The sequence below is a fragment of the Leptinotarsa decemlineata genome, unplaced genomic scaffold, assembly GCF_025532065.1.
Source record: "Leptinotarsa decemlineata unplaced genomic scaffold, Ldec_3_MD MMD2_tig00026307_RagTag_RagTag, whole genome shotgun sequence".
Taxonomy (NCBI): domain Eukaryota; kingdom Metazoa; phylum Arthropoda; class Insecta; order Coleoptera; family Chrysomelidae; genus Leptinotarsa; species Leptinotarsa decemlineata.
In genome coordinates this window covers 18,091,242-18,103,939 of record NW_027412681.1, presented here as the reverse complement: position 1 = coordinate 18,103,939, position 12,698 = coordinate 18,091,242, and the positions used below count along the sequence as shown (strand labels likewise).

The 12,698-nt window shown below is 33.4% G+C and overlaps 1 protein-coding gene across 2 annotated transcripts; it reads left to right on the top strand.

The window, feature by feature from the left end:
- The first annotated feature begins 695 nt into the window (after nt 1-695).
- LOC111503567 (transmembrane reductase CYB561D2) lies at nt 696-10,775 on the top strand. Of its 2 annotated transcripts, none has more exons than XM_023157909.2 (3): nt 696-889; nt 5,152-5,356; nt 10,339-10,775. In XM_023157909.2, the coding sequence occupies exons 1-3, from the start codon at nt 719-721 to the stop codon at nt 10,641-10,643; spliced, it is 681 nt and encodes a 226-aa protein (XP_023013677.2). In that variant the 5' UTR covers nt 696-718; the 3' UTR covers nt 10,644-10,775. The 2 variants fall into 2 exon arrangements, with proteins under 2 accessions (XP_023013677.2, XP_023013678.2); XM_023157910.2 differs by lacking the exon at nt 696-889 and adding an exon at nt 4,115-4,440.
- Nucleotides 10,776-12,698: the final 1,923 nt, after the last annotated feature.

Genomic DNA, 12,698 nt, shown 5'->3' with positions numbered 1-12,698 from the left:
TTTCATACATTTTCAAAGCAAAGCTATTATTCATTGAATTTCATAAAAAAGTAGTATTTATTCTTACTGAAATAATCTATATCTATTAATATGCACACCTGATGTGAATCACTTGTTCCAGTCACATCTTCATCAACATTAATTTATTTCCTTTATAACAGTTCAGTTCCCTGTACCGACAATCACGCATACGGTAGGTACGTTAATATTTTGACAAAAGCCTAATTTCAAAGTCTTCTATCTGGAAATCAGTAAATGCTATCACTTTCAAAATATATGAAAAAATATACATAGTGTTGCTAGTGGTTTCTTCTGCATGTCCCTATCCCATCCTCCCTTTCTGTCCTCCAATTAGAAAGAATCAATGAAGATTGTGATATTTCAACTCAGTGAGAATTTTCCAAGAAATTTCTATATGAAACGACTGTTTTGCATAAACTTCATCGTTACGCCCTGTCACTCTCGAATGGAAACTTTGGTTGTACTTTTCCGTGTCATTTAATGAGAGAAAATATATGAATTTTCTGAACTGACGATTGGAATTTTCTTCATTCTTGTGCAACCAATATTGTCCATAATATAATTTGTAATAATAATTAAAAGATTATTGATAACTCGACTTATTCTTTTATAGTTTCATTTATTGACAGGTTATTTGAGTTATAAGAAGCTTATAAATATACCTACGTATGGTATTTTCAAACGATTACTGATAACTATGATTACCAAAAACACAAAAGTTTCCTTATTTCAAACAGCACAATATGTGTGCAATACAATTTTCCATACACTAGTTGTTTTAGTATCGGTAGTTATGTTTCACGTCTTCTTCAATAATTTTGAAAAGGATGCGAAGAGATTATGGCACATTTTTCTCAGTTCTTGTGCGGTAAGTTATCAAATGTCAAACTATTTCATGAAAACTCCAGGAATATTCATTTACATTACAAAACATAAAATCAAACTTATTTCATTTGGAAAATGTCAATGAAACGGCGGTTTACGTAGGAGATTATAAAATACAGTTACTTAAAGTTATTTATTATGCAAATGACTTCGAAGACAATATGCTTCCAGAAAGGAGGGGCTCTTCTAGTTCGGTGAGGGTATGTGAACTCTTTTGACGCTCTGATTAGGCTTCCAATGACTTTTTTTTTGTCCATTTTTGAAATACTTTTTCAACAATTATTATTATTTTATCCAGTTGCATAACTTCTTAGTTATTTTAATGTTTCAGCAACCTTTTGTTCCTTCACATATTAGCTTTTATTCATTCTAAATTCTATTGCATATTTATTTTTCATTTTACTTTTTTTTGCCAACCTATGATAACATCTGAGGTCTATGTTTTTTTTAAATATTTTTACTGTTTTTGAAAGTGATTTACCTACTTGCAGATTTTGAATGTTACAATTGAGGAACGAACCGCTATCATTCAACAAGAAATATCCATATTCGAACAAACCTAATAAACTCATTAGTGAAAACATATTTCAACAAATTCACGCAAAAAAATCTTTACTTGAGCGGTTGGATTGAAATTCTGAATATTACCACATTTTGAATTCCATGTGAGTACATATTCGATAAGGTTATACTGAAAACAGTGCGAACATATTTTGATTGTCTTTCAGACAAAAAATCCAAAAAATCTGCAGAAGTACTTCTATATTATATTAACATCCTTTGAGTAGTTGAGTAAAACTATTTTTAAAAGAGCAAGATTTTCATACCAAGGCGTATAAAATTAGGAATAAACAACAGTAATCAAGCAACATTTTCTTTACGTAGGAAAAGAATTTTTGCTGTTGTAAATAATTGATAATTATGCAGTGCGGACGTGAAAAATCGGATAAAATTTGTATGAAAAGGAATCATTTTCAGTAAGTTTTGGTAAAAAAGCGAATTAGGTGACACCAGTCGCCGCAGAGAGGCGCTACCAACTTTTTTTTTCAAAAAAAGGAGGATCTTGTGATCCTTCGCCCGAGATGTATTTGAGTTTTCTACACAAAGACTTTCTATGTTTTGAATTCGGATAACCGGTTGCGGAATTTTTGGTGTATGATTTGAAGACTGGGAAAAAATTATAATTTGTAACTTTGCAATCAAAAGAGGGTTCAAACATCCCCAAAGTTAGTTATCACAGGTGACACTGAGTTTGTAATATGTATGAGAAAATAACGAGTGAATCATATTTAGGAACAAAATTGAACCAAAATATTTGAAAAAAAGCACATTTCTTTTTTAAACCAGTTGAGGATTTTTTTGTGTTCGACTATGTAGAAAAGAATCCATACCATGTTACCTCAGTAACAGAGAGTACTGTGTGGGGATACTATCTTATCCCTCCACATTTAGGAATGAAATAAGAAGCTATCGATTAATATCAATTTTCAGTTCATCCTTCATAACTCCTTTATTTTCAAACTTTCAGGTCAGTAATTGTCATTGAGGAGTATAGCGAAGCCACGACGGTTGAATGCTTATCTCTAAAAGTTCCACATTTATCTAGGTACCTATACAGTATCATAACTTCTTTTTTCTCAACTTCACAAATGAAAATTCTTACATTTGCTGTCTTGTAGTAGTAAATTGACATCAGAAAGTGTTTTGTGTAGGTATTATTTCCTTCAAACCGATAAAATAACGAAACACTTTAAGACTAGGCCACCGAATCGAACGATTGAATGTTTCTTTCCAACGGTGATAAAAATGACATTCATGAAATCAACGTCCAGTTGAAATTATTTCTTGAATCGTACGTGACTTTCGGGACCTAGTTATTAATCATTCTCACAATTTAATTCACTGTCACTGTCCTAAACAAATTTAGGTAATGGGATCTAATATTCAAATATAATTGTGACAAAATATGAAAATTATGATTATTACATTACCCACACTAATTTTAGTGAGACAACTCGAATAAATATGTAATCAAATAAAACTAACCAATACAATAAACAAATACAAAAGACCTGAACGAAAAATAAATTGCCACATTTCACTGATTCACATAATACGGAAATAATTCTTCAGTTTGAATACCAACATTTTATATATGATATACAGAACTCTCAAGATTTTTATTTGTATAATGAAACATTTTCAATGGGAATGCAAACGTTGTGCTGAATTTCAATGACATCGAGAATAGTACTCGACGTATCTCAATCACTTCAATTACGTTCTCTTCAGGACCAGGCGAACTAATTTGTATGCGGACACAATTAATCAATTTGTGTTATTTCGGCAAAAGAGCATTGAATCAAATGGCGCTTCACTGAAATATTACAGTTTAAACTAGAATCATAGGAACGGACAAAACTTTTGAAACAACTAATAGAATAGCGTCATTGAACTATCTGAATCAAACGTACGTACGCAAAATTTCAACACAATTGGATTCATTTGCAAGATCTGACCCGAAATAACATTTATTATCAGAAAAATTATGAAATACAAATCAATCAACCTAATTCAGCTTATTAAAAGAGAAAAAGAAAAAAACATTAGAAAAGTGCTGCTTTGTTCTCTCCTGTTCATAAAAGAGGACATATGCCTCCTCACTCACAAGCGATTTTGGTGAAATTGGGGACACGTGTGAATCGTTGTATTCATTCCACATGCCACTATTAGGGTGTCTGCAATATGTTGTGTAATGCCCGTTGTAAGTAGTCCCACTGTGATTCGAAAGTACATATAGATTGTAACGATAAGGAACCACATTGTCTGCTGCATAATTGCTCATATCTAATCCTTCTAAAGAAAAATTATTACTAACATTCAATTTGCCTCTGAATCTTTCCGTTGGAGAGAAGCTTTTTAAATGAATTACTGAAATACGAGAAAACTTATTGATTGATAGGGACTTTGTGCATTTTCTTCTTTCCTTGCACCTCAAACAGGTTGGTTTTCATCTCCATCCAGGGATTCCTCTTTTGTCAAGAAATACAAGCATTGTGACAAATATAGATACATTGCGCAAACATTGCGAATTAAATAAAAGCTTGCAAAATGTTATGTACCTACCGGGCTTCCCACTAAAAAGAAGGTATTCAACTCAAAAAGTAAAAAGGCATTATCCACTTTTTCATTTTTCAGAGATGTATATGCAATATTCACAATGTCCCTAATATAATTGATGTTGATACCACTAGACTTCAAATATTCATCGACTCGTATACAGTCTCCGATGTAAACAAAGATTTTGACCGAAAGAAGTTGCGAAATTTTGACGCTAGCAATGTGTCACCTTGCAAAAGCAAACTATTGCATCAATTTCGCAAGTAAATTATTTATGTACCATTTGGAATAATGCTCATTTGCAATATCCAACCACATATCAACCAGACAATAAAGGCTGGATATAATACCAGTTCAGATGGTATGAAGGGGATCAACTACCAAGTTATTGTGATTCGCTCAAAACTCAATCAGGTAAGTTTTTGTTATTACAATTGATTGTAAATAATTTTTCAATATGTCATAATTGTATAAACTTGCAGATTTTTATCAGAAACTGACGAAGAAGGCGATATTGATGACGATGATGCCATCGACTGAAGGAGTAGTGATAAAGAAAATGAAAATATCGACGACAATGATGAAATTTATGAAATATTTTTTTCTATTGAATGATATTAAAATATTTTTCTTTACTTTATATAACATGGCTATGAATGTAATACAGTTATTTTTCGATTGGCTATGTTTAAAGATTGTAATCGACTAAGTATTCGCGCTCGCACCTACAGCGGACTTTATAATATATGTAATTATAATTTGTTTAAATAAAGATTGTGGCAGGGGGTAGCAATAAAACGTGTTGACATTGACAAAAACATTATTTCAGATGAGCATCATTTTGGATTGTGTGCAGTTTTTATTCATTGCAGCGTTGAACGATTCTGAATAGTTCTGAATTGTTTTCACACGTGACTTTTGATATCTGTTGATGTTAATTTCTAGAATATTCAATATAAGAGTTTATAGCAAGATGAAGTTCTCATTATTGTAATTTCTTCAAAATATTTGAAAAATTTCCTTCAAAACAAAACACTTATTTCTGAAATGAAACACAAATTGGTGTGACATTAAAAAAAATACTTATGAGTTACTAGCAGATTTCTTGAAAGTTATTGTTTTCAGTTCATACCACTTATGGCGGAGGGAATTGTTTTAATGTATGACTTGAATGTTTGGAGCCTGGAGATTGGCAGAGTGCAGAAAGCTTATCTTCATGGGTTCCTCCTAAGTCTTAGTACTATAGCAATTTCAGTTGGCATTTTATTTGAAACAGTTTCCAAGGCTGAGAATGGGCAAGAACACTTCCAGACATTCCACGCCATTACAGGTGAGTTTTCCCCTTGAGGCCGGATTAAAAACTAAAATGAAACCGAGAAGCACTTTTCAGTTAAACAGCAAGAGGTTCACTTATGTGTTGTGTTTTTGTGTGATGACTCTTCTTTGGTTTAAATTGAATGGGGTATACTTTTATGAGGAATTCATTTTTGGGAAAGAAAGTTTTTGCCTCTCAACTTCTCTATCTTCAAACAAATATTCACGGCTAGCGAAACGGACCAAATATTTTTTGCTCTGGCGTGAGAAAAGTATTTTCGGAAGATTTACTCTTGCAAATCGTCTGTAAATTGAACCATCAGTCGAGAAAAGAGAACTTCAACAAGAATTATATTATCGCAACTGTGAAAACCTGATACTTTTACAATTGAATATTCGGAAATGGTAGAGGTCTCAAAGAATGCACGTCCTTTGAGAAGGAATAAAAAATCTTGATGAAAATTAACAAGTTTTCATTAATAGAGAGATGATGAAAATCACCGTTAACTGAGAAATATTGAGTTCACAAACTACAGTAGAAGTAGTCGCTTTTTCGATGGTTGAGAAGTGAAGGTGTTGAGCGGGGTTAAGGGTAAAAAGACCCCATATTTGAAGAAGTTTTATTGCGAGTTCGGATAGGTCCAACGATCATCAAACATCTCTTAATGAGAGCTTAAATTATGGATAGTGCGTCCTTGATGTCTACATTGTGGAACAGAACAAAAAAGTCAATTGAATATTTCTGAAAATTAGGAGTGCATTAGTTTCATTGTATGGGAAAGGAAAATTTTGGCTTTCTACTACTCCATCTTGATACAAAAAAATGTGGGAATCTTTCAAAGAAAGGAAGGAAGCAATAAATTTTGAAAAAGTAATTCCATACAAAGAAGTGTAGATCATGCAATGAAGTAACTTTCAGACACAAACTGAAAGAAAAAGCCCTCCTGAAACAGTTACTTTCAAGTAAATTCTGAATTACACGAAAGAAAAATTATTTCGAAACAAATAATTACTTTTATTTGTATTCCTCACTGGTATACATCGACGTTTACTCGTGAGACTTGCCTTAGGGCTCTTCAGTATCACTCTGGATAACATAATGAGAAAAAACACATAATTCTTTCATAAATTATGGCTTTATATCACGAAATGAGTTGAATCTACCCATGTCGTCGATGACATCGTAATGACAAATAAGCGAATTTATTTGATTAAAACCCAGCCAAAGGAATTTTGTGTAAAAATATAACCTTTTCAATTTCATTATATTCGTGAATCAGAATAACGATAAAGAAAATAACCAAGTTTCTACAAAATCTGAAAACAATATGGTGGTTAGGCTGAGAGGAAAATATGTAGATTCAGATACAGGAATAAGTCAAGCTGACTAATACCGACGGCGACGACAGAAGATGATAATCGTCCTATTGCTCGTGAATAGGGATAACTCAATACTTCTCAGAGATGGGAACAAACCTTATACTGAAGACAAACAAGTTCAGGGAGTCTATGCTGAAAAAAAGGAAAATTGGACCTGTAAATCATGAAGACGATGCTGAAGAAATTAGATGATGTCTTATATATCTCAATTAAATCTGGCTTGGCATCGAATCATAAAATGAAAACTCATGATGCCTAAGCAATTAGACGAACGTCAAGAAAACTTTCCGTCACCAAACAGAAAGGAGTAAGCGATACGGTTCAACAAGGAGGTGTCGCTGACAGATTTACAACTTTATAACCGTCTCCAACAGTATTAGTGAAAAGAAATGGTGGAATAACCCATTTTTTCTAAAATTTAAGGATCTGAATTACGCCTGAACTTCCTTAAGTCTATGTTTTTCAGTTTATTTGATAGTTATTCAACATATATTTGACTCTCTCATAGAACATGAATATCCTATTAGATCGGAAGATTTACGAATGAGACACAGGATTAGATTAGTTATGTCGGACCAAATTTCTTTGAGATTAAAATCAAACCAAAAATGAAAAAACATCACATATGCACGGTGTCACCAACAGGAGCTAACCGCACATTTGTGGTTTCAATTAGAAGACCCAGCATTCCCAGGCATCATCTAACATCACCACGTAGGCAGCTATAGCTACCTGCGTGACTTCCGGGTCCAGGATATAAATACATAGATATAGATTATTATCGAGTGTGTATGATATATATCAAAAGGGAAAAATTCGTGGACAAGACACTCAAAGAATATGGAGGCAAACCGCGGACACGTGTTTCTGGCTATTGGCCTCATCAGCGCGGTGATGTTAGATGATGCCTGGGAATGCTGGGTCTTCTAATTGAAACCACAAATGTGCGGTTAGCTCCTGTTGGTGACACCGTGCATATGTGATGTTTTTTCATTTTTGGTAACCAGTTGTTGTACATCTTTGCAATTGGCTGCACCGCGCTGATGAGGCCAATAGCCAGAAACACGTGTCCGCGGTTTGCCTCCATATTTCTTGAGTGTCTTGTCCACGAATTTTTCCCTTTTGATGTATATCATACACACTCGATAATAATCTATATCTATGTATTTATATCCTGGACCCGGAAGTCACGCAGGTAGCTATAGCTGCCTACGTGGTGATGTTAGATGATGCCTGGGAATGCTGGGTCTTCTAATTGAAACCACAAATGTGGTTTCAATCCAAACAGGATTTCAGCTGTTATGGCATAATATGCTCTATTTAACTTATCACATATTTAGTCCACCTGCCTATCCCAATTTAGATTGGCGTCTAGGTAGGTCCCTAAAAATTTTATTTGTTCAATAATAATATTGAAGGTAGTCAATTTGTTTGGAATGCTTAGTATATTTAAATGCCGTTCAATGAAGTTAGAACAAAAAGGTGAAGTTTCCTTTTCACATTGATTGTTTTCATATGATAATTTTTGAATGGAATTGGCAATTTTAATTTTGATTGTAATTGAATTGTTCTATATATCCTTCAGTAACATTGGAAGACTTCTAGTCACCAAGTCGCTTCAAATTTGGTTCTATCTACCATAATCAGCAAATAATGTCGTTGAAGTTCGACGAAGGCTATGAAATGTGTAATTTTCAGGTTTGGGTAAAATTAAAATTCTGCGATTTCAAATCTAAGGTTGCCGAAACGATGGATACCAGCAGACTGAATCGACCATTTTCGTTTTTTGTCATTCACGAATGACAGTATCGGATGGAATATAGGATGGCCGTAAATATAAATATTGCCTGTTATGTACAACAGCAAGTTTCCTTGCAAAATTACAACTGATGTTCTCTCAATATGTCTTGTGGTTTCTGGTATTTTCAAAGCAACATGTATTACTTGTTGTCTATTAGATTGATAATTGACACTTTTGTTAGTTCTTTTCGTCTATACTCACCGGCTATCCCAATAGTTGTTGCTATCTTGAAATACAGCAAATAAAGTTGATATTTTCATATCTTATTTTGTTAAAATTACCGTTGAAATTTCATTAACTGCTTCCCTAATGAATTTATTGATCTGCTGGCTGTTGAAGACTTCTGATTTCTTTACTCTATAACCAACATTCTTTTCTTGAAGAAATTCGATAACGTCAAGGAAAGTGGCTATGTTTAGATTTTTCTTCACTAAAATGGTAGTAAGGGTACATGGTTGTTTCTGGCGCATTTCAAGGTCGCGTGTCAGCGATTAGAATTGGTAACGGTTTTAGAGGCGTTAGTGGGTGGAAAAGAGACATGTGCGACGCAATTGATGCAGAGAAGGGTAAAATGAGTATCGGAGAGATTATCTTCCAAATAAGAGAGTGGTTGAATGATGAATGTGAATGGAAATATTGGGAGCGCAAAAGTGATATAATGATAGTGATGAATGAAAAATCAGAATAAAGAAAAAACATGGCGGTAATGTGACGGGCATTGATTGGGGTCTCAATTCATCATTTAAGAAAAAAACATGATGCCCATGTGCACAAGGTGTGGCAGAATATATCATTCAAGAAAAAAAACATGATAGTTTAACGTTTCAACGTGCGATCCCTTAATGTGTATAGGTTGTCTCAAAATACATCTTTCGACCGTTTTGCGTGCAATTATTCATTATTATTCCGACGTTACATTGCCGCCATGTTTTATTCTTCCATCTGATTTTCCATTCACCATTATTATTATTATTATATAACTTTTACGCTTTCAAAATTTTCATCTACATTGATTATTTTTATAATTCAACCATGCTCTCATCTTTCAAATGAATCTCTCCGATACTCATTTCGTCGTTCTCTGCATGGAGTAGGTCGCACATGAGTCTTTGTCACTTACAAACGCCTCTGAAACCTTTACCGACTCCAATCGCCGACGCTCGACCTTCAAATGCGCCAGAAACATCTTTGTATTCCTACTTATGGTAGTTTTCAACATAGAGTACACGCTCTACAAAGTAGAGAATTTGACAGTTTCAGATCTTTGCGACAATTAGGCCAAAATGACATCCTCCGTGATAGTTTCGCTTTCCTTCATATCCATCCATTCCGAAAACGAATCATAAACGTTTTCGTATCTGGCCAATAATTATGCTGTAGCAACAGTTGCTGTATTGGAAATTCCGTAAGGCACATTTTCAATTTGACTATCGCTTTCGTTTATAGCAATAATTGCAAACAAAAATCATGCAAACTTTTAAAAATCAAAATGTCTACAAACTTCATGTCAAATTGGTGTCAGTTATTTTGCTTAGTTATTTACCTTCGACCTGGAGGGACACTCCTAGCCAATATTTTGCTACTACAAAAAAAGAAATATAAAAAAAAATATATACATATATATGCATATGAGATGCGCGCTGAAAAGGCGAAGTTCATCGTGAGCATAGATATGCTCACAGATGGTCTTCCACTTAACCTAACCTAACCTATTATTGTGTAAGAAAATATATTATTTTGCCGAGATGGCTTTCTAGGTTCAATGTACATCAATAAACGTATCTTGGGAGGACAGCTAACTTTTACCTTTATTTCAGGTTTGATTTCCTGGATCCTAGCCGTGGTATCTATAATTTTTGGCCTGTTTGTTACATATTCCCATACTCTGAAGAATTTGATCAAGCCAGTGATTTTAAAATTCATTCACAACTACATTGGAATTGTAGGATACGCAGTAGGCATACTCAGTTTGTGTTTGGGATTGTATTATTGGGGTTTCTCTGACTTCGTAAAACCCAATGATCAACAGGCTACAGTAGGACTAGTAGGAATCATAGGAATATGGACAGTACTTGGGGCCTGCAAGTCATTATATTATCAAGTGAAGACGATAATTACGTGATAATACGTTCATGGATTCGGAATTGAAAATCCTACTATACTGATATTCAATGTATGACCGAATTGTTTTTATTGTATTATTTATTTTCGCGACTGTCAAATTTTTAAAGCAAATTAAAAATATTTGAAATTTCAGTGTTTCATTTAATTTTCATGTCATGACTATGAAATTTGAATTTATTAATTCCTCATGGAGATGTAAATTTGATTTCAACGATAAAACAAATATACTTCATTTTTTTTTCTAACCAGTTCCATTTCCTAATATATGAAGGTAATTATTCTGAAGGAAGAACTAAAAGCATTAGAGAAATATAGAAAAATAAAAATCCAGACAATTGTAAAACGAAAATCAATAATCAAATCGGAGAAATCTTTTTTACGGAAGTTCTGAGAAAAAGCTTCGATTTTAATGTTTTTTTAAAATTGTTAGTCTATATTTTTTGCAATTAAAAACCTTTCAAAGCAGGAATACAACTATTTATATTGTATAAACTCTATATTTGATGAATATTATTTCGGTTTTTCCCACCAAACTGTTATTTTAACACCTGGATACGTGTTTCAATCACCAAGTGATCCGAGGTGTTAAATAACGGTTTGGTGTTGGGAAAAAACTTCAGTAATATTCATTACTAGACCAAAAGTTCCAAACAGTGCATCACAAGTCTATGCATGATATTTACATAAAAAATCAGATTTGCGTGGCTTTTTTCGAAAAAATGTTTTCGAATATTATTTAATAATACAGATATACTCATAAATTATACTCCAATCGATCAATTATTTGAAGAATACGTGTCTCTCAATACAACTGAAGATACATTTTTAGGAAAGAGCAGAAAAAAAAGGTTTACTAGTTTTCTCAAAAAAAGCCGCAATCATTCATATTTATCAGAGTCAAGCAGAAGGTAATCACTTTCTGATCAATCAGTTGAATAGAACTGGGCCGGAATATTAGGCAATCATATTGTAGGTCCATTTTTCATTGATGGAAATTTAACCGGTGATTCTTATTTACAACTTCTTGAAGAGGCAATACAACCTCGTATAGTTGAAATAATTGAACAGAATTTGTGGGGATATTTAAAATCTAAAGTTTATGCTACACAGTTAGCAAATTTAGATGAATTTCGTCGTAGAATTATTGATGAATGCCAAGCTATAACTCCTGAGATGTTGAATAATGTAAGAGCAAAATTCGAACAAAATCTTTATTGTTGCATGGAGCAAAATGGCGCACATTTTGAACATTTACTCTAAATTTCCTATGTGAGTTACCCTTATTAGGTGTTACTTTTTTTGTGTGTGCTTTAAAAACAATTATTGGGATTTATTAACCCTAAAACAGTTTTTTAAACTTTTCTGTGTCATCAGCATTCAAGGAAATCAGCAGGTTGTATTCGTTGTGTAGGTAAGTTTTTGGTATGATTCACTTTTTTATCAGAAGCATAAAATATCCACGTCAAAAGGCCACCATCATAAGGAGGTGCCACTCAATTTACCTAAAATGTAAGGGTGGTAACCAACCCCATCACCGGAAAAAATCTCGTAATAAACAAATAATTCTTTCTTTTTTACGAAATGAAATGGATACGTATTAGCAGGTTGTCATAAGGAGCAAAATTTTTATTTTTTTTTCATGAGAGTTCTGAACGTAAATTGTGCCTTGAAAACAATTTGATTTATTTTAAAAAGAGTTGAACTCGATAAAAATAACTTTAAATCTTCAAATCATCTCGAAAACTGATCGTTACAAAAATTTTCTTTTAACAGAGATGTGAAGGTATTCGAAAGACCTTTAAAACAAGGTGCCACTCGACCTACTTTCCCAATCTAAATAAGGGTCGTCGGACGCACCCCTCCGAGGGGGTACGTACTACAAAAAACCTGATTAGTCTGAAAGGTGTCCCCCTTTAATTAAAAATCGACGTGTCCGAGCTTTTTTTTAAAAATCTTACTTTTTATATTCAAAAACGGCTCTGTTAAGTTTTCGTTGTTACACACTGTATATATGGAGTGGTTTGAAACTCTGGCCATTGAAGAAGCCCCAAGT